Raw genomic sequence first — 21,946 nt, forward strand, 5'->3', positions numbered from 1 at the left:
AACAAAAACACAAAAAAGCAACGGAATAAAGTACATTTCTAGAGGTAAGCATATTTGTTTTGCTTTCTGTGTGTTTTTTTACTTGCTTTCTGCAAATGCAGCATGGCCATTAATGCAAATTTGATGACTGCGACACCCCTATCAAGATCCAGTCTTGGACTGGGCAGAGTTGGTTCTTTTTAGGCAAAATAAGAAAGTTTTAGTCTATCTAATGAATTCTTAAAATTTGCACCAATTTTCAAGAAGCATCGTCTCAAACTTGTTAAAAGTTAATTCTAGTAAACTCTCGCTAGAATCCCAGCGAGAGTGGAAATTGTACAGTAAGTGTTTATTTATTATGGTTCAATATGGTTCGTTTATATGTTTAGCACCTAGCAATGCTGTGGGTGCTATAGTGTCTCAAGAAAGCTGCATTCGGCTTCTAAAACTATTCCTCATCCTCTTTGTGTACGGGCTCAAAAATATAAGGTTCTGGATCATAATTTTGCCCAAAGTAATCGTTGTTGGCTCTCACAAAATCAGAATCAGAAATACTTTATTAATCCCCGAGGGGAAATTGAGATGTTCATCACGATCCCATTCAAGAGCAGACAAACATTACAGGGAGACAGAACAGGATCGCTGACGGGTCTGCCAACTTCCGGCGGCCCTTACAGAAAAAGGGGAGAAACCGGTAAACAGAAACATATCTAATTGTTGATGCAAATAGTCATATGTTAAAATTTGAGAGCACATAATGACAAAACTAAAGGTTGGCAATTCAGGTTGTGAATGTGCTTTTATTCTGAAGGTTTCACCCAGGATATTTCAGCCACTGGCAGCAAAAAAAAAAAAAAAAAAGGATTACTTGATTTTTTTTAATGTAACATTGCATGGTGAAAACAAGCTTGGTGGTACAGTAACTTTGCATATAGTGCTCATTAGTTTATCGATGTACTTACAAAAAGTCCACTTATGTATGCGAGAGAAAAATAAGAGAGGCACAATCCGGGATTAAGGTGCATTTTTAATCTAAAATGCTTTAAAAAACAATGAACATGAAATAATTTACAACAGGGGTCGGGAACGTTTTTGGCTGAGAGAGCCATGAAAGCCAGATATTATAAAATGTATTTCCGTGAGAGTCATATAATAATTTTTAACACTGAATACAACTAAATGTGTGCATTTTTAAGTAAGACCAACATTTTTAGAGTATAATAAGTCTCTCATTCTTTTTAATAACGTTGCTATTCTGAAGGTAACCAATAATAAATAAAACACTTCTTACCGTTAATGTGACTTCTGGTGCTGCATGGTTTTGCTGATGGCTTTGTCGTCGTTATTTTTAACACTATGATTACCAGCGGAACTATTCATTACTTATCGTGTTAAGCAATGTCAGCTAAGATTTATCTGAGAGCCAGATGCAGTCATCAAAAGAGCCACATCTGGCTCTAGAGCCATAGGTTCCCTACCCCTGATTTACAACATAAAAAGGACATTGCCTTTTTTTTTTTTACTTGCGAATCGCTTTTTAATTTTCTTTTTTTTCATTTAATTTTTATTGACATTCAGCATCAGACATTCCTATTCATTACATCATATTTACATACATCATATATCTTTTGTCTGCCCTAAATGTCAAAATATTTTTTTGTTTATATCCCAACGATGACACCCCCCCTCCCCCGCCCCCGCCCCGCCCAAAAAAAGAAAGAAACAGCAAGAAAACAAAATAATAATATTTACAGATAAATCAATTAAATAATGAGGGCAAAAAAAGGACATTGCTTTAAACTTAATACCACAGATTTTTTTTTTCTGTCAGTGCATCAATAACATAAATAACATTAAAAAGTACACCTGAAGCTTTTATATTTAAATATTTCCCCATAGAGTGTCTGCCCTGAGATCGGTAGGTTGTGAGTTCAAACCCCGGCCGAATCATACCACAGACTATAAAAATGGGACCCATTACCTCCCTGCTTGGCACTCAGCATCAAGAGTTGGAATTGGGGGTTAAATCACCAAAAATGATTCCCGGGCGCGGCCACTGCTGCTGCCCACTGCTCCCCTCACCTCCCAGGGGGTGATCAAGGGTGATGGGTCAAATGCAGAGAATAATTTCGCCACACCTAGTGTGTGTGTGACAATCATTGGTACTTTAACTTTTTAACTTTAAATACCATAATTTGGTCACAAACTGAAGTGGTAATACATTTTTTAAGGTATTTTACAGTTTTAAAAGCCTAAAGTCTGCATGATCAGCATTGTTGTTGATGAGGAAGGGATCTCTGGTTCCTACCTCTATGTGACTGGATTGCTCATTATCTCTCAGAAATCTCAGTGAGATTGATACTATTTTGATCATATCTATATTCAGTGAGTTCTTGGACTCAAAACCCACTCTTGTCTTGTAAAACTGAGTGAATCTCGTGTGTTTCTTGTCTGACAACAGCATGTCCAGAGTACACCCTCCCGGCTGCAAGAGGCTTCAGTTCCAGATCAATGATACACACGCCGAGCCGCGTCATGGCTGTGAGTACTCCTCATTATGTCATAGCACGTCCCAAAATACTTGCAGGAGCAGCTCATAGGCCGCACACACCCTGCAGCGTTCAAGTGTTCTGGAAAACACTCGAGCCGAGCTCGCTTATTGTTTTTTTTGTTCCCGCGACTACAGTGGGCTCTCAGAAGCGGCCAATATGAAGATGACTTACTTTGGAGGATGTTTACTACAGTGTGCAAACTTGTCACTTCACGTTTACACCACCGTACACGCGCGCGCAAACACACCTGTGTGGTGGCGCAGGGCGTCAAAGTCGTCCTTTCCTGATAGTTTGCCGGTCTGCGCCAATGAACTTGGAAGTCTGATTAAAGTGAGAACAATGAAAACAGGGAGGCGGGTAAAAATGCAAACAGGATGTGGATGTGTTGCTTTTGTTTTGAGTGGGGAGCGCAACAATGAAAAGGCCACAGTGAGCTTCCTGCGGCTTCCTGCAGTAAAACCTCTCAAGAAGGAACTCTGTCAAGGCGAAACTTGTGAGACACAGAGGGGCCTTTTACACACGCTAGGCTTTTGGAGGCCTTCAAGTACCAATAGAGGGGCGGATCAAGTTGACTTTATATGCTTATTTGTGTTTCATTGTATTCATAAAACCACATCCAATTGCATTTACAATCCGCAAAGTATGTGAAAATACCGTCTAAACCAGGGGTGTTAAAAGTACTGCCCACGGGCCGAACCAGGCCCGCCAACAAGTTTCCTCCGGCCCGCGAGATGAGTTTGCTCAGTATAAAAATGAGCTGAAATGTTCGAATAGGGACGGCGTGGCGCAGTGGAAGAATGGCTTTGCGCGACCCGAGGGTCCCTGGTTCAATCCCCACCTAGTACCAACCTCGTCATGTCCGTTGTGTCCTGAGCAAGACACTTCACCCTTGCTCCTGATGGGTGCTGGTTAGCACCTTGCATGGCAGCTCCCTCCATCAGTGTGTTAATGTGTGTGTGAATGGGTAAATGTGGAAGTAGTGTCAAAGCGCTTTGAGTACCTTGAAGGTAGAAAAGCGCTATACAAGTACAACCCATTTATCATTTATCATTTATTCGAATGAAAGAAACTGCTGTTTCTCAATGTGTCCGCTGGATGTCGCGAGAGCAATTCTTTGTGTCCCCTACCCATACTTGCCAACCCTCCCGAATTTTCCGGGAGACTCCCGAAATTCAGCGCCTCTCCCGAAAACCTCCCGGGACAAATATTCTCCCGAAAATCTCCCGATTTTCAGCCGGAGCTGGAGGCCACGCCCCCTCCAGCTCCATGCGGACTTGAGTGAGGACAGCCTTTTTTCACACGGGAGGACAACAGGGTGACAAGAACTAAATCATCCAGACTAGAGATAAATTGTATTATTATGTTTATCTTACCTACAAATAAATATATTTATCATTTAAAAAAAAAAAAAAACTAAATACATTTTTACTATATTTTGCTAAAAACATCAAAACTAATTGTATTTTTATTTTTTATTTTTTCTGACTCCTTATTACATCCAGCCATAGAATTATACATTAAAATAAACATATTTGAAATAATTAATTTTAAATTATCATAATAATTCATTTAAAATGACCATATTTAATTATTAAAATAATTGCTTGTTTATCAACAACTTTAGCATTTTATTCATTACATTTTGAAACTCTCAGAAGCCAAGTTATGTTACATTCCTTAATATTTATTTATGCAAGTTTGAAGTATCAATTATCCAAACACTGTTTTGTTTGCATATTTTCAGGATGTATGTATATATATATATATATATATATATATATATATATATATATATATGAAATACTTGACTTGGTGAATTCTAGCTGTCAATATACTCCTCCCCTCTTAACCAAGCCCCCAACCACGCCCCGCCCCCCCAACCCCCCACCTCCCGAAATCGGAGGTCTCAAGGTTGGCAAGTATGCCCCTACCACACGCGTGACTTCAGAGGGGGCGGAGCTATGTTAGGATAGAGGCAACACTTCTGTTTGGACACCACCTACTTACGCTGCTCATCAAAATTCCAGGATTTCAGTTCAACTCTAGCTTTGGAGCATACATTCCAAAAATTCCCAGATTTCCCAGAATTACAGGTTTTCTGGGACATTTTTCCCATTCAAAATTAATTGGCCATTTTTCAAACTTCCATTTCCACATTTTTCAACCGATTCAAACCATTCCACCTTCAACACATTGCACCATCCTGGAAATTCAAACAATAATTTTTCCAAGTTCCAAAAAATTCCAGGATTTTCCAGAATTCCTGGTTTTCCAAAGCCCTATTTCCACCCTTTTTCTGGCGACTACTCCTTCCACATTTTTCAACGCATTTCAACCGTTCCACCGTCAAAACATTACTCTTAATCTGGACAAAAAACAGAGTTGTTTTTTGAACTGGATAAATTCACGGTTTTCCCGAAATTCCAGGAATTCCGTAGGACCATTTCTCAATTCAACGTGTTACTACTTCAACATTTCTCGACCGATTTGAAAAATTCCAACACCAACCATTTCAACTCATTCAGACCCATTAAGTTGTTGTTTTTTACCATTTTAAAAAAAATTCCCATTTTTCCCGAAATCCCTACATTTTTTTTGGAAAATCCCATTTAAATTCACTAGGACATTCTTCAAAGTTCCACAACTCCCACATTTTTCATCTGATTCAAACTGTTCCAACTTCAAAATATTCAGCCTCATTGGGAATTGTGTGATCTACTTCAACAATTCAAAAAAAAATTCCAGGATTTCAGTTCAACTCCAGCTTTGGAGCATAAATTCCAAAAATTCCCAGATTTCCCAGAATTACAGGTTTTCCGGGACATTTTTCCCATTCAAAATGAATTGGCCATTTTTCAAACTTCCATTTCCACATTTTTCAACCGATTCAAACCATTCCACCTTGAACACATTGCACCATTCTGGAAATTCAAACTATCATTTTTCCAAGTTCAAAAAAATTCCAGGATTTTCCAGAATTCCTGGTTTTCCAAAGTCCTTTTTCTGGCGACTACTCCTCCCACATTTTTCAACGCATTTCAACCGTTCCACTGTCAAAACATTACTTTTAATCAAGACAAAAAACAAAGTTTTCACAGTTTTCCCAAAATTCCAGGAATTCCGTAATACCATTACTCAATTCAACGTGTTACTACTTCAACATTTCTCGACCGATTTGAAAGATTCCAACACCAACCATTCCAACTCATTCAGACCCTTTAAGGTTGTTGTTTTTTACCATTTAAAATCACTGGGACATTCTTCAAATTTCCACAACTCCCACATTTTTCATCTGATTCAAACTGTTCCAACTTCAAAATAGTCAGCCTCATTGGGAATTGTGTGATCTACTTCAACAATTGGAAAAATAATTCCAGGATTTCAGTTCAACTCCAGCTTTGGAGCATGAATTCCAAAAATTACCAGATTTCCCAGAATTCCAGGTTTTCCGGGACATTTTTCCCATTCAAAATGAATTGGCCATTTTTCAAACTTCCATTTCCACATTTTTCAACCGATTCAAACCATTCCACCTTGAACACATTGCACCATCCTGGAAATTCAAACTATAATTTTTCCAAGTTCAAAAAAATTCCAGGATTTTCCAGAATTCCTGGTTTTCCAAAGTCCTTTTTCTGGCGACTACTTCTCCCACATTTTTCAACGCATTTCAACCGTTCCACTGTCAAAACATTACTCTTAATCAGGACAAAAAACAAAATTTTCACAGTTTTCCCAAAATTCCAGGAATCCCGTAATACCATTTCTCAATTCAACGTGTTACTACTTCAACATTTCTCGACCGATTTGAAAAATTCCAACACCAACCATTTCAACTCATTCAGACCCTTTAATTTTTTTTTTACCATTTTCAAAAAAATTCCCGCTTTTCCCAAAATCCCCACATTTTTTGGGAAATTCCCATTTAAAATCACTGGGACATTCTTCAAAGTTCCACAACTCCCACATTTTTCATCTGATTCAAATTGTTCCAACTTCTAAATATTCAGCCTTATTGGGAATTGTGTGCTCTACTTCAACAATTCTAAAAGAAATTCCAGGATTTCAGTTCAACTCCAGCTTTGGAGCATAAATTCCAAAAAATCCCAGATTTCCCAGAATTCCAGGTTTTCCGGGACATTTTTCCCATTCAAAATGAATTGGACATTTTTCAAACTTCCATTTCCATATTTTTCAACCGATTCAAACATTCCACCTTGAACACATTGCACCATCCTGGAAATTCAAACTATCATTTTTCCAAGTTCAAAAAAATTCCAGGATTTTCCAGAATTCCTGGTTTTCCAAAGTCCTTTTTCTGGCGACTACTCCTTCCACATTTTTCAACGCATTTCAACCGTTCCACTGTCAAAACATTACTCTTAATCAGGACAAAAAACAAAGTTTTCACAGTTTTCCCAAAATTCCAGGAATTCCGTAATACCATTTCTCAATTCAACGTGTTACTACTTCAACATTTCTCGACCGATTTGGAAAAATTCCAACACCAACCATTTCAACTCATTCAGACCCTTTAAGTTTTTTTTTTTACCATTTTCAAAAAAAATTCCCACTTTTCCCGAAATCCCCACATTTTTTGGGAAATTCCCATTTAAAATCACTTGGACATTCTTCAAAGTTCCACAACACCCACATTTTTCATCTGATTCAAACTGTTCCAACTTCAAAATAGTCAGCCTTATTGGGAATTGTGTGCTCTACTTCAACAATTCTAAAAAAAAATTCCAGGATTTCAGTTCAACTCCAGCATTGGCGCATAAATTCCAAAAATTCCCAGATTTCCCAGAATTCCAGATTTCCCGGGACATTTTTCCCATTCAAAATTAATTGGCCATTTTTCAAACTTCCATTTCCACATTTTTCAACCGATTCAAACCATTCCACCTTGAACACATTGCACCATCCTGGAAGTTCAAACTATCATTTTTCAAGTTCAAAAAAATTCCAGGATTTTCCAGAATTCCTGGTTTTCCAAAGTCCTTTTTCTGGCGACTACTCCTTCCACATTTTTCAACGCATTTCAACCGTTCCACTGTCAAAACATTACTCTTAATCAGGACAAAAAACAAAGTTTTCACAGTTTTCCCAAAATTCCAGGAATTCCGTAATACCATTTCTCAATTCAACGTGTTACTACTTCAACATTTCTCGACCGATTTGAAAAATTCCAACACCAACCATTCCAACTCATTCAGACCCTTTAAAGTTTTTTTTTTTTTACCATTTTCAAAAACATTCCCGCTTTTCCCGAAATCCCCATATTTTTTGGGAAATTCCCATTTAAAATCACTGGGACATTCTTCAAAGTTCCACAACTCCCACATTTTTCATCTGATTCAAACTGTTCCAACTTCAAAATAGTCAGCCTCATTGGGAATTGTGTGATCTACTTCAACAATTCTAAAAAAAAATTCCAGGATTTCAGTTCAACTCCAGCTTTGGAGCATAAATTCCAAAAATTCCCAGATTTCCCAGAATTACAGGTTTTCCGGGACATTTTTCCCATTCAAAATGAATTGGCCATTTTTCAAACTTCCATTTCCACATTTTTCAACCGATTCAAACCATTCCACCTTGAACACATTGCACCATTCTGGAAATTCAAACTATCATTTTTCCAAGTTCAAAAAAATTCCAGGATTTTCCAGAATTCCTGGTTTTCCAAAGTCCTTTTTCTGGCGACTATTCCTCCCACATTTTTCAACGCATTTCAACCGTTCCACTGTCAAAACCTTACTCTTAATCAGGACAAAAAACAAAGTTTTCACAGTTTCCCCAAAATTCCAGGAATTCCGTAATACCATTTCTCAATTCAACGTGTTACTACTTCAACATTTCTCGACCGATTTGAAAAATTCCAACACCAACCATTTCAACTCATTCAGACCCTTTAAGTTGTTGTTTTTTACCATTTTCAAAAAAATTCCTGCTTTTCCCGAAATCCCCACATTTTTTGGGAAATTCCCATTTAAAATCACTGGGACATTCTTCAAAGTTCCACAACTCCCACATTTTTCATCTGATTCAAACTGTTCCAACTTCAAAATAGTCAGCCTCATTGGGAATTGTGTGATCTACTTCAACAATTCTAAAAAAAATTCCAGGATTTCAGTTCAACTCCAGTATTGGAGCATTCACATGCAATTGCCTCATTTAGTTGTATGTACATTAGTTTTTTTGAGTCTCTTCTTTTGCAGTATATTTGATGGACCTAAGCCTCGATAATAATCTTTGTGATGAACACATGCTTTCATATAATTTGACGAGGTTTATCCTGTGAAACTGTAAGTAGGTTAGATACAATTATTTAATAGGATTAAAATCAAGAGTAGGATTACTCATTTTTGAGTGGGCCCCTGAGGTCCAAAAGGTTAAGACCCCCTGGTTTACATGATATTTAACGTCCCCCTCCAGGTAGCCACAATGCCTTCCTCAGGGTTCTCCTCCCGCTCTGCTGTGGAGCCGTCCTCCAGGGTGAGAGCCAGCGTGGCCCAGGGCAGCTTCCAGTCCACGCAGACTCACAGCAGAAGCAGACGCACCAAGTCTCTGTGCCAGGCGGATCACGGTGGGCCTCTTCTGTCCGTCATGGTTCCCTCGGAGAACATCCCGCCTCCCTCCGGCACCTTGAGGCGCACCCTCAGCGGGACCCTGGCCCAGGGGCGGGGCTACTGGCAGGAGGAGGAGCCGCCGCCGCCGCTCCACTTCACCTACAAGGGCCCCTCCCACCGCACCATCAGCCGCATCACCAACCGCCAGCAGCAGCACTACCAGCAGCACAACTCCGGCTACGGCCAGGACGGGTGGGACGGATGGGCGGGCTCGCCACGAGGGGACGGATGGGCGGGCTCGCCACGAGGGGACGGATGGGCGAGCTCGCCACGAGGGAACGGCTGGGCGGTGTCGGCCCGAGCGGACGGCTGGGCGGGGCCGCAGTGGCACGTGCCGAGGACCAGCCTCAGCTCGGGGATGGGCCAGTACCAATCCCTGCAGCATGCCGCCTCCATGCAGCGGGGGTCCATGCAGCGATCCTCCATGCAGCGAGCGCCATCCCTACGCAGCGTCAGGAGCGTCGGGAAGGGAATGGACGTCATGGATGGAGCGTCCATACACAGCAACGACCATCTGGAGGGGTGAGGCCTGTTTCACGGTACCCCGCTTCTCCATGGTGTCACTTGTCCTACAGAACATTTTCTGTCTGCGTGTGTGCAGCATGCACGGCCTGGACATGCACACGGCTGTCAGGTATTTGTCCGAGCCGGACGCCGCCTTGCAGATCCTTGGTGCCGCCTACATTCAACACCAGTGTTACCATAGCAACGATGCCAAAAACCAGGTAGTTGATTATGACCACCTCACGTTTGTTTGGTCATATTTGTTTTTTAATAGTTGACCCGAGTCCCCATGTTGCCCCAGGACATAACAAAAATATCTGTCTATTCAGCTACACACATATTATGCACTTGTCTGTCCATTCACATACACACGTCTTAAACACTTGTCTGTCCAGCCAGGTACACTTGTACACATTCTTGTACACACATCTTAAATATCTGTTTTTCCATTCACATACACACATCTTAAACACTTGTTTGTCCAGCCAGGTACACATTCGTGTACACACACCTTAAATATCTGTTTGTCCATTCACATACACACATCTTAAACACTTGTTTGTCCAGTCAGGTACACATTTGTGTACACACACCTTAAATAACTGTTTTTCCATTCACATACACACATCTTAAACACATTTCTGTCCATTCACAAACACGCATCTTACACATCTGTCCGTCCATTCACGTAGACACATCTTAAACATCTGTCCGTCCATTCACATGCACACATCTTAACCATCTGTCTGGTTATCCACGTACACAAAATCTTAAACATCTGTCTGTTCATTCACGTAGACACATCTTAAACATCTGTCCGTCCATTCACACACACATCTTGAACATCTGTCCAGCCAGGTACACATTCTTGTACACACATCTTAAATATCTGTTTTTCCATTCACATACACACATCTTAAACACATTTCTGTCCATTCACAAACACGCATCTTACACATCTGTCCGTCCATTCACGTAGACACATCTTACACATCTGTCCGTCCATTCACGTAGACACATCTTAAACATCTGCCCGTCCATTCACATGCACACATCTTAACCATCTGTCTGGTTATCCACATACACAAAATCTTAAACATCTGTCTGTTCATTTACGTAGACACATCTTAAACATATGTCTGTCCATTCACATTCACAAATCTCAAACATCTGTTTGTTCATTCACATAGACACATCTTAAACATCTGTCCGTCCATTCACACACACATCTTTAACATCTGTCCAGCCAGGTACACATTCTTGTACACACATCTTAAATATCTGTTTTTCCATTCACATACACACATCTTAAACACATTTCTGTCCATTCACAAACACGCATCTTACATATCTGTCCGTCCATTCACGTAGACACATCTTACACATCTGTGCGTTCATTCACGTAGACACATCTTAAACATCTGTCCGTCCATTCACACACACATCTTTAGCATCTGTCCAGCCAGGTACACTGGTACACATTCTTGTACACACATCTTAAATATCTGTTTTTCCATTCACATACACACATCTTAAACACGTTTCTGTGCGTTCACAAACACGCATCTTACACATCTGTCCGTTCATTCACGTAGACACATTTTACACATCTGTCCGTCCATTCACGTAGATACATCTTAAACATCTGTCCGTCCATTCACATGCACACATCTTAACCATCTGTCTGGTTATCCACGTACACAAAATCTTAAACATCTGTCTGTTCATTCAGGTAGACACATCTTAAACATATGTCTGTCCATTCACATTCACAAATCTCAAACATCTGTTTGTTCATTCACGTACACACATCTTAAACATCTGTCCGTCCATTCACACACACATCTTTAACATCTGTCCAGCCAGGTACACATTCTTGTACACACATCTTAAATATCTGTTTTTCCATTCACATACACACATCTTAAACACATTTCTGTCCATTCACAAACACGCATCTTACATATCTGTCCGTCCATTCACGTAGACACATCTTAAACATCTGTCCGTCCATTCACACACACATCTTTAGCATCTGTCCAGCCAGGTACACTGGTACACATTCTTGTACACACATCTTAAATATCTGTTTTTCCATTCACATACACACATCTTAAACACGTTTCTGTGCGTTCACAAACACGCATCTTACACATCTGTCCGTTCATTCACGTAGACACATTTTACACATCTGTCCGTCCATTCACGTAGATACATCTTAAACATCTGTCCGTCCATTCACATGCACACATCTTAACCATCTGTCTGGTTATCCACGTACACAAAATCTTAAACATCTGTCTGTTCATTCACGTAGACACATCTTAAACATATGTCTGTCCATTCACATTCACAAATCTCAAACATCTGTTTGTTCATTCACGTAGACACATCTTAAACATCTGTCCGTCCATTCACACACACATCTTTAACATCTGTCCAGCCAGGTACACATTCTTGTACACACATCTTAAATATCTGTTTTTCCATTCACATACACACATCTTAAACACGTTTCTGTGCGTTCACAAACACGCATCTTACACATCTGTCCGTTCATTCACGTAGACACATTTTACACATCTGTCCGTCCATTCACGTAGATACATCTTAAACATCTGTCCGTCCATTCACATGCACACATCTTAACCATCTGTCTGGTTATCCACGTACACAAAATCTTAAACATCTGTCTGTTCATTCACGTAGACACATCTTAAACATATGTCTGTCCATTCACATTCACAAATCTCAAACATCTGTTTGTTCATTCACGTAGACACATCTTAAACATCTGTCCGTCCATTCACACACACACCTTTAACATCTGTCCAGCCAGGTACACATTCTTGTACACACATCTTAAATATCTGTTTTTCCATTCACATACACACATCTTAAACACATTTCTGTCCATTCACAAACACGCATCTTACATATCTGTCCGTCCATTCACGTAGACACATCTTACACATCTGTCCGTCCATTCACGTAGACACATCTTAAACATCTGTCCGTCCATTCACACACACATCTTTAGCATCTGTCCAGCCAGGTACACATTCTTGTACACACATCTTAAATATCTGTTTTTCCATTCAAATACACACATCTTAAACACGTTTCTGTGCGTTCACAAACACGCATCTTACACATCTGTCCGTTCATTCACGTAGACACATTTTACACATCTGTCCGTCCATTCACGTAGATACATCTTAAACATCTGTCCGTCCATTCACATGCACACATCTTAACCATCTGTCTGGTTATCCACATACACAAAATCTTAAACATCTGTCTGTTCATTCACGTAGACACATCTTAAACATATGTCTGTCCATTCACATTCACAAATCTCAAACATCTGTTTGTTCATTCACGTAGACACATCTTAAACATCTGTCCGTCCATTCACACACACATCTTTAACATCTGTCCAGCCAGGTACACATTCTTGTACACACATCTTAAATATCTGTTTTTCCATTCACATACACACATCTTAAACACGTTTCTGTGCGTTCACAAACACGCATCTTACACATCTGTCCGTTCATTCACGTAGACACATTTTACACATCTGTCCGTCCATTCACGTAGATACATCTTAAACATCTGTCCGTCCATTCACATGCACACATCTTAACCATCTGTCTGGTTATCCACGTACACAAAATCTTAAACATCTGTCTGTTCATTCACGTAGACACATCTTAAACATATGTCTGTCCATTCACATTCACAAATCTCAAACATCTGTTTGTTCATTCACGTAGACACATCTTAAACATCTGTCCGTCCATTCACACACACACCTTTAACATCTGTCCAGCCAGGTACACATTCTTGTACACACATCTTAAATATCTGTTTTTCCATTCACATACACACATCTTAAACACATTTCTGTCCATTCACAAACACGCATCTTACATATCTGTCCGTCCATTCACGTAGACACATCTTACACATCTGTCCGTCCATTCACGTAGACACATCTTAAACATCTGTCCGTCCATTCACACACACATCTTTAGCATCTGTCCAGCCAGGTACACTGGTACACATTCTTGTACACACATCTTAAATATCTGTTTTTCCATTCAAATACACACATCTTAAACACGTTTCTGTGCGTTCACAAACACGCATCTTACACATCTGTCCGTTCATTCACGTAGACACATTTTACACATCTGTCCGTCCATTCACGTAGATACATCTTAAACATCTGTCCGTCCATTCACATGCACACATCTTAACCATCTGTCTGGTTATCCACATACACAAAATCTTAAACATCTGTCTGTTCATTCACGTAGACACATCTTAAACATATGTCTGTCCATTCACATTCACAAATCTCAAACATCTGTTTGTTCATTCACGTAGACACATCTTAAACATCTGTCCGTCCATTCACACACACATCTTTAACATCTGTCCAGCCAGGTACACATTCTTGTACACACATCTTAAATATCTGTTTTTCCATTCACATACACACATCTTAAACACATTTCTGTCCATTCACAAACACGCATCTTACATATATGTCCGTCCATTCACGTAGACACATCTTACACATCTGTCCGTCCATTCACGTAGACACATCTTAAACATCTGTCCGTCCATTCACATGCACACATCTTAACCATCTGTCTGGTTATCCACATACACAAAATCTTAAACATCTGTCTGTTCATTTACGTAGACACATCTTAAACATATGTCTGTCCATTCACATTCACAAATCTCAAACATCTGTTTGTTCATTCACGTAGACACCTCTTAAACATCTGTCCGCCCATTCACATGCACACATCTTTGACACTTGTCTGTCCAGCCAGGTACACTTGTACACACATCTTAAATATCTGTTTCTCCATTCACATACACACATCTTAAACATATTTCTGTCCATTCACAAACACGCATCTTACACATCTGTCCGTCCATTCACGCAGACACATCTTAAACATCTGTCCGTCCATTCACATGCACACATCTTAACCATCCGTCTGGTTATCCACGTACACACATCTTAAACATCTGTCTGTTCATTCACGTGGACACATCTTAAACATGTCTGTCCATTCACATTCACAAATCTCAAACATCTGTCTGTTCATTCACGTAGAGACATCTTAAACATCTGTCTGTCCATTCACATTCACAAATCTCAAACATCTGTCTGTTCATTCACTTAGACACATCTTAAACATATTTCTGTCCATTCACAAACACGCATCTTACACATCTGTCCGTCCATTCACGCAGACACATCTTAAACATCTGTCCGTCCATTCACATGCACACATCTTAACCATCCGTTTGGTTATCCACGTACACACATCTTAAACATCTGTCTGTTCATTCACGTGGACACATCTTAAACATGTCTGTCCATTCACATTCACAAATCTCAAACATCTGTCTGTTCATTCACGTAGAGACATCTTAAACATCTGTCTGTCCATTCACATTCACAAATGTCAAACATCTGTCTGTTCATTCACTTAGACACATCTTAAACATCTGTCAGTCCATTCACATACACACATCTTAACCATCTGTCTGTTTATCCACGTACACACATCTTAAACATCTGTCTGTCCATTCACATTCACACATCCTAAACATCTGTCTGTTTATTCACAGACACATATCTTAAACATCTTGTCTGTCGATACAGGTACACACAACTTGAACATGTTTCTGTCCATTCACGTACACCTTTGACACCTTATAGTTGACCCGAGTCCCCATGTCGCCCCAGGTCCGAGTTCTGCAAGGTATTCCCGCTCTGGTCCAACTCTACCCAAGTGAGAACCTGGAAGTGCAGCGTTTTGCCACCGGCGCCACGCGGAACATCATCTACGAGAACACGGACAACAAGGCGGCGCTCATTGACGCAGGGGGCGTGGCCCGTCTGGTCAGCGTCATGAGCGAGTCTGACGAGGAGCTCCGAAAGAACATCACAGGTGCGCAGCTGGGCATGCTAACGCTGGCACTGACTGATCATGTGACCCGGCACTGACGTGTGCCCGCAGGCGTTCTGTGGAATCTGTCGTCCAGAGACAACCTGAAGGAGAAACTGTGCAGAGAAGCTTTGGGTGACCTCAGCAACAAAGTCCTGATTCCTCTCTGTGGAAGCATCCCGCTCAGCCCGTCTGAGAAGGACGTCTTCAGCAACGCCACAGGTTGCTTCAGGTACACCTGTCTGTCCATTCACGTACACACATCTCAAACACCCGTCTGTCCATTCACGTACACACATCTCAAACACCTGTCTGGCCATTCACGTACACACATCTCAAACACCTGTCAGTCCATTCACATACACAAATCTTAAATACATGTCTGTCCATTCATGTACACACATCTTAAACACCTGTCTGTCCATTCACATACACACATCTCAAACACCCGTCTGTCCATTCACGTACACACATCTCAAACACCCGTCTGTCCATTCACGTACACACATCTCAAACACCTGTCTGTCCATTCACGTACACACATCTCAAACACCTGTCTGGCCATTGACGTACACACATCTCAAACACCTGTCTGTCCATTCACGTACGCAAATCTTAAATACATGTCTGTCCATTCATGTACACACATCTTAAACACCTGTCTGTCCATTCACATACACACATCTCAAACACCTGTCTGTCCATTCACGTACACACATTTTAAACACCCGTCTGTCCATTCACGTACACACATCTCAAACACCTGTCTGGCCATTCACGTACACACATCTCAAACACCTGTCTGTCCATTCACATACACAAATCTTAAATATATGTCCTGTCCATTCATGTACACACATCTTAAACACCTGTCTGTCCATTCACGTACAAACATCTCAAACACCCGTCTGTCCATTCACGCACACACATCTCAAAAACCTGTCTGTCCATTCACGTACACACATCTCAAACACCTGTCTGTCCATTCGCATACATGTGCATACATCTTAAACACCTGTCTGTCCATTCGCATACATGTGCATACATCTTAAACACCTGTCTGTCCATTCACGTACACACATCTCAAACACATGTATGTCCATTCATGTACACACTCTCAAACATTTGTCTGTCCATTCACGTGCACACATCTCAAACACCTGCCTGTCCATTCATGTACACACATCTCAAACACCTGTCTGTCCATTCACATACACATAATTTAAAAAAAAAAGTCTGTCCATTCATGTATACACATCTGAAACACTTGTCTGTCCATTCACGTACACACATTTTAAACACTTGTCTGTCCATTCACGTACACACATTTTAAACACCCGTCTGTCCATTCACGTACACACATCTTAAACACCTGTCTGTCCATTCACGTATGCACATCTCAAACACCTGCCTGTCCATTCATGTACACACATCTCAAACACCTGTCTGTCCATTCACATACACAAATCTTAAATACATGTCTGTCCATTCATGTACACACATCTTAACAGGTCTGTCCATTCACGTACACACATCTTACACACTTGTCTGTCCATTCACGTACACACATTTTAAACACTTGTCTGTCCATTCATGTACACACATCTTAAACACCTGTCTGTCCATTCACGTACACACATCTTAAACACCTGTCTGTTAATTCACGTACACCTTAAACATCTGTGTTTTTTAATGTACACCTTAAACATCTGTGTTTATTCGTGTAAACATTAAACATCTGTCCGTCTATTCATGTACAATTTAAACATCTGCCCGTCCATTCACGTATACACATCTTGAGCGTTTTGTCTGTTCACTCATGTGTACCTTAAACATCTGTCTGTACACTTTAAACGCCTGTGTCTATTCCATGTACACCTTCAACATTTATTTTGTCTAATCATGTACACCTTTAAAACATATTTCTGTCCATCTACGTACACATTTCTTTAACATCTGTCTGTCCATTCACATACACCTTAAACACCTGTGTCTATTCATGTACACCTTCAACATCTGTTGGTCTATTCATGTACACCGTAAACATATTTCTGTCCATCTACGTACAACACCTCTTTAACATCTGTCTATCCATTCACATACACCTTAAACATCTGTGTCTATTCATGTACACCTTAAACATATTTCTGTCCATCTACGTACACACCTCTTTAACGTCTGTCTGTCCATTCACATAGACCTTAAACATCTGTGTCTATTCATGTACACCTTAAACATATGTCTGTCCATCTACGTACAACACCTCTTTAACGTCTGTCTGTCCATTCACATACACCTTAAACATCTGTGTCTATTCATGTACACCTTAAACATATTTCTATTAATCTACGTACAACACCTCTTTAACATCTGTCTGTCCATTCACATACACCTTAAACATATCTTACTCTAAATGATGCACATCATACTTCTACAGTATTTCCTGTGTATATAAATGTGTGTGTGTGTTGTGTGTATTGTTGTGCAGAAACCTGAGCTCAGTGAATCAGAGGACCAGAGAGAAGATGAGAGACACTTCCGGTCTTGTGGACTCTCTGGTCTCCTACATCCAACAGGAAGTGAGTGCAGAGGACAAGGTAAGAACACCTGCTGAGGTTATTGTCTTCCTCTTATTATAGACATATTTGCTAGTTCTTATCATTAGCCTTGTCCTCGCTTCTTCCCTCAGGGGTTGGAGAACTCCTTGTGCATTTTGAGGAATCTGTCCTACCAGCTGTACTCAGAGCTCCCGACCTCAGTCCGCATCCGCCTGGAGGGTCCGACAAGGGGCTCGGCCCCCAGGAACAGCGAGGCCATTGGCTGCTTCACCATGTACAGCAAGAAGAGCTCGGAGGTGAGTCCTAAGACCGCCTCTCTGGTTTTGTGGCTGGGCTTGAGATGGCCGCCCTCAGTCACGAGACACAGCTTCTCCCAGGAGGCCCACTAAGTAATTTACTGCGCTCCACTCGGAGGCCAGCAGACAGAAACCTGAGCGCTGGGCTCGGGTCCAATGGGAGGATTAGGTTTCGGCAGACAACTGAGCTCAGCAGGTTTGATTACTCAGAACAATAGTAGACCACGTCCAAAGTTGCGTGCGTGAGACCTTCTGCAGCACCATCTGTTGGCACCACCCAGTCTGTGTTTAGAAAACATTGACCATGTTGTCCTTCTCCAGCAACAGCGCAATCAGAGTCTGGCCATCCTGTCTGAGGTGTCCCGGGAGCCGAGGGGCGCGGAGTGGCTGTGGCACCCCACAGTGGTGGCCCTGTACAAGCAGGTCCTGCAGAACAGCGAGAGCAGCTCCATCAGCAAAGAAGCGGCCATCGGAGCCCTGCAGAACATCACGGCGGGAGACGGCAGGGTACGCCTCCCCCGAATGAAAGCCGCGGCCGGCGACGGGCGTTGACGTGCTGTGTCTTCCTGCGTCTTAGTGGGCGTCGGTGCTGAGCATGGTGGTGCTGGAGCAGGAGAGGATGCTGCCAACCCTTTTGGACCTGTTAGACACCCAGAACGAGGCGGAGTTGCGACCTCTGACCGCCCTGCTGAGGAACCTGGCCAGACACGCCCCCAACAAGGACCTCATAGGTGGGTCACACTCCAATTCAGACACGGACAGTATTCCAAACATACTTGCCAACCTTGAGACCTCCGAATTCGGGAGATGGGGGGGTATATTGTAGCGTCCCGGAAGAGTTAGTGCTGCAAGGGTTTCTGGGTATTTGTTCTGTTGTGTTTATGTTGTGTTACGGTGCGGATGTTCTCCCGAAATGTGTTTGTCATTCTTGTTTGGTGTGGGTTCACAGTGTGGCGCATATTTGTAACAGTGTTAAAGTTGTTTATACGGCCACCCTCAGTGTGATTGATCAAGTATGCCTTGCATTGACTTGTGTGCGAGTGTGTGTGCTTGAAATCAACGTTGTCTTTAAACCATTTAAAAGATCATACAACGTGTCAGCATTGCTTGACATCTTAGAGCAGGGGTCGGCAACCCGCGGCTCCGGAGCCGCATGCGGCTCTTTGATCACTCTGACGCGGCTCAGCTGCATACTTGCCGACCCTCCCGATTTTCCCGGGAGACTTCCGGATTTTGGTGTCTCTCGCAGTAAACTCCCGGGATTAATATTCTCCGATTTTCACCCTTACAATAATAATAAGGGCGTGCCATGATGGTACAGCATTTGGCGCACTCTACAATCTGTATTAACAGCGTGCCAGCCAAGCCTTTTATTGTATGTATCTTCTACTCGCGTACGTAAGTGACAGCAAGACATACTTTGTCAACAGCCACACAGGTTACACTGACGGTGGCCATATAAAACAACTTTAACACTCTTACTAATAATGCGCCACACTTTGAACCAAAACCAAACAAGAATGACAAACACATTTCGGGAGAACATCTGCACCTTAACACAACATAAACACGACAGAACAAATACCTAGAATCCCATGCAGCCCTGACTCTTCCGGCTACATTATACACCCCTGCTACCACCAAACCCCACCCCCACCCCAACCCTGCTCCCCCACACATCAACCCCACGCCCCCTCCGTGCGTCGGTTGAGGTGGGCGGGGGTGTATAATGTAGCCCGGAAGAGTTAGGGCTGCATGGGATTCTGGGTATTTGTTCTGTTGTGTTTATGTTGTGTTACGGTGCAGATGTTCTCCCGAAATGTGTTTGTCATTCTCGTTTGGTGTGGGTTCACAGTGTGGCGCATTATTAGTAAGAGTGTTAAAGTGTTTTATACCGCCACCGTCAGTGTAACCTGTGTGGTTGTTGACCAAGTATGCCTTGCTGTCAATTAGGTAAGCAAGTTGAAGCCTCAAAACAACGTGTGGCTTGGCCGGCACGATGGTTGTAGTGGGCGCTAAATGCTGTACCATCACGGCACGTTCGAGAGAATGGTTACCCTGAAATTTCGTAGTCTGCTGGAAAAATCGGAAGGGTTGACAATTATGACGCTGTCAAGCACCATTCATATAAAATTTGCGGGCCGCACTAACATTCACTTTTCATATTAAGGTATGGGCCGCGTGTCTGAGACCCTTGGTTTATACATGGCACAAAGCAAAAAAAAAACTTTGTATGCAGTGTTATTTCATTTTAAATTTCAAAAGATTTTTGTGGCTCCCATTGTTTTCTTTAATTTGTGAAACTGGTCAAAATGGCTCTTTGAGTGGTAAAGGTTGCCGACCCCTGTCTTAGAGTAACGACCATTGTTAAACCCGTCCAACGCTGCATTATCATGTGACTGGGCCGGCACGCTGTTTATATGGAGGAAAAGCGGAAGCCTGGACAGCATGCGGCTGTTAAGGGGGAACATTATCACCAGACCTATGTAAGCGTCAATATATACCTTGATGTTGCAGAAAAAAGACCATATATTTTTTTAACCGATTTCCGAACTCTAAATGGGTGAATGGGAAGCAATCTGCCATTTTCTCAAACACATTACAAACACCGAGTCAAATCAGCTCTGTTATTTTCCGTTTTTTTCGACTGGTTTCCGTACTTTGGAGACATCATGCCTCGTCGATGTGTTGTCGGAGGGTGTAACAACACGAACAGGGACGGATTCAAGTTGCACCAGTGGCCCAAAGATGCGAAAGTGGCAAGAAATTGGACGTTTGTTCCGCACACTTTACTGACGAAAGCTATGCTACGACAGAGATGGCAAGAATGTGTGGATATCCTGGGACACTCAAAGCAGATGCATTTCCAACGATAAAGTCAAAGAAATCTGCCGCCAGACCCCCATTGAATCTGCCGGAGTGTGTGAGCTATTCAGGGACAAAGGACCTCGGTAGCACGGCAAGCAATGGCGGCAGTTTGTTCCCGCAGACGAGCGAGCTAAACCCCCTGGATGTCTTGGCTCACACCGTCCCTTATGCCACCGAAGATGATCAAGAGAAGAATATCGACCCTAGCTTCCCTGGCCTGCTGACATCAACTCCAAAACTGGACAGATCAGCTTTCAGGAAAAGAGAGCGGATGAGGGTATGTCTACAGAATATATTAATTGATGAAAATTGGGCTGTCTGCACTCTCAAAGTGCATGTTGTTGCCAAATGTATTTCATATGCTGTAAACCTAGTTCATAGTTGTTAGTTTCCTTTAATGCCAAACAAACACATACCAATCGTTGGTTAGAAGGCGATCGCCGAATTCGTCCTCGCTTTCTCCCGTGTCGCTGGCTGTCGTGTCGTTTTCGTCGGTTTCGCTTGCATACGGTTCAAACCGATATGGCTCAATGGCTTCAGTTTCTTCTTCAATTTCGTTTTCGCTACCTGCCTCCA

The 21,946-nt window shown here is 41.9% G+C and overlaps 1 protein-coding gene across 1 annotated transcript in view; it reads left to right on the forward strand.

Annotated features, from left to right (window-relative positions):
- LOC133608470 (plakophilin-3-like) overlaps nucleotides 1-21,946 on the forward strand; it is a 61,428-nt gene that overhangs the window by 16,446 nt on the left and 23,036 nt on the right. The window contains exons 2-10 of the mRNA XM_061963715.2: nucleotides 2,441-2,520; nucleotides 8,967-9,682; nucleotides 9,762-9,885; nucleotides 15,447-15,651; nucleotides 15,721-15,880; nucleotides 18,137-18,245; nucleotides 18,338-18,502; nucleotides 18,824-19,009; nucleotides 19,080-19,233. Coding sequence (XP_061819699.2) covers nucleotides 2,441-2,520; nucleotides 8,967-9,682; nucleotides 9,762-9,885; nucleotides 15,447-15,651; nucleotides 15,721-15,880; nucleotides 18,137-18,245; nucleotides 18,338-18,502; nucleotides 18,824-19,009; nucleotides 19,080-19,233 — 1,899 coding nt within the window. The remainder of the gene's footprint in view (nucleotides 1-2,440; nucleotides 2,521-8,966; nucleotides 9,683-9,761; nucleotides 9,886-15,446; nucleotides 15,652-15,720; nucleotides 15,881-18,136; nucleotides 18,246-18,337; nucleotides 18,503-18,823; nucleotides 19,010-19,079; nucleotides 19,234-21,946) is intronic.

Source organism: Nerophis lumbriciformis, linkage group LG06 (assembly GCF_033978685.3).
Source record: "Nerophis lumbriciformis linkage group LG06, RoL_Nlum_v2.1, whole genome shotgun sequence".
NCBI classification, from domain to species: domain Eukaryota; kingdom Metazoa; phylum Chordata; class Actinopteri; order Syngnathiformes; family Syngnathidae; genus Nerophis; species Nerophis lumbriciformis.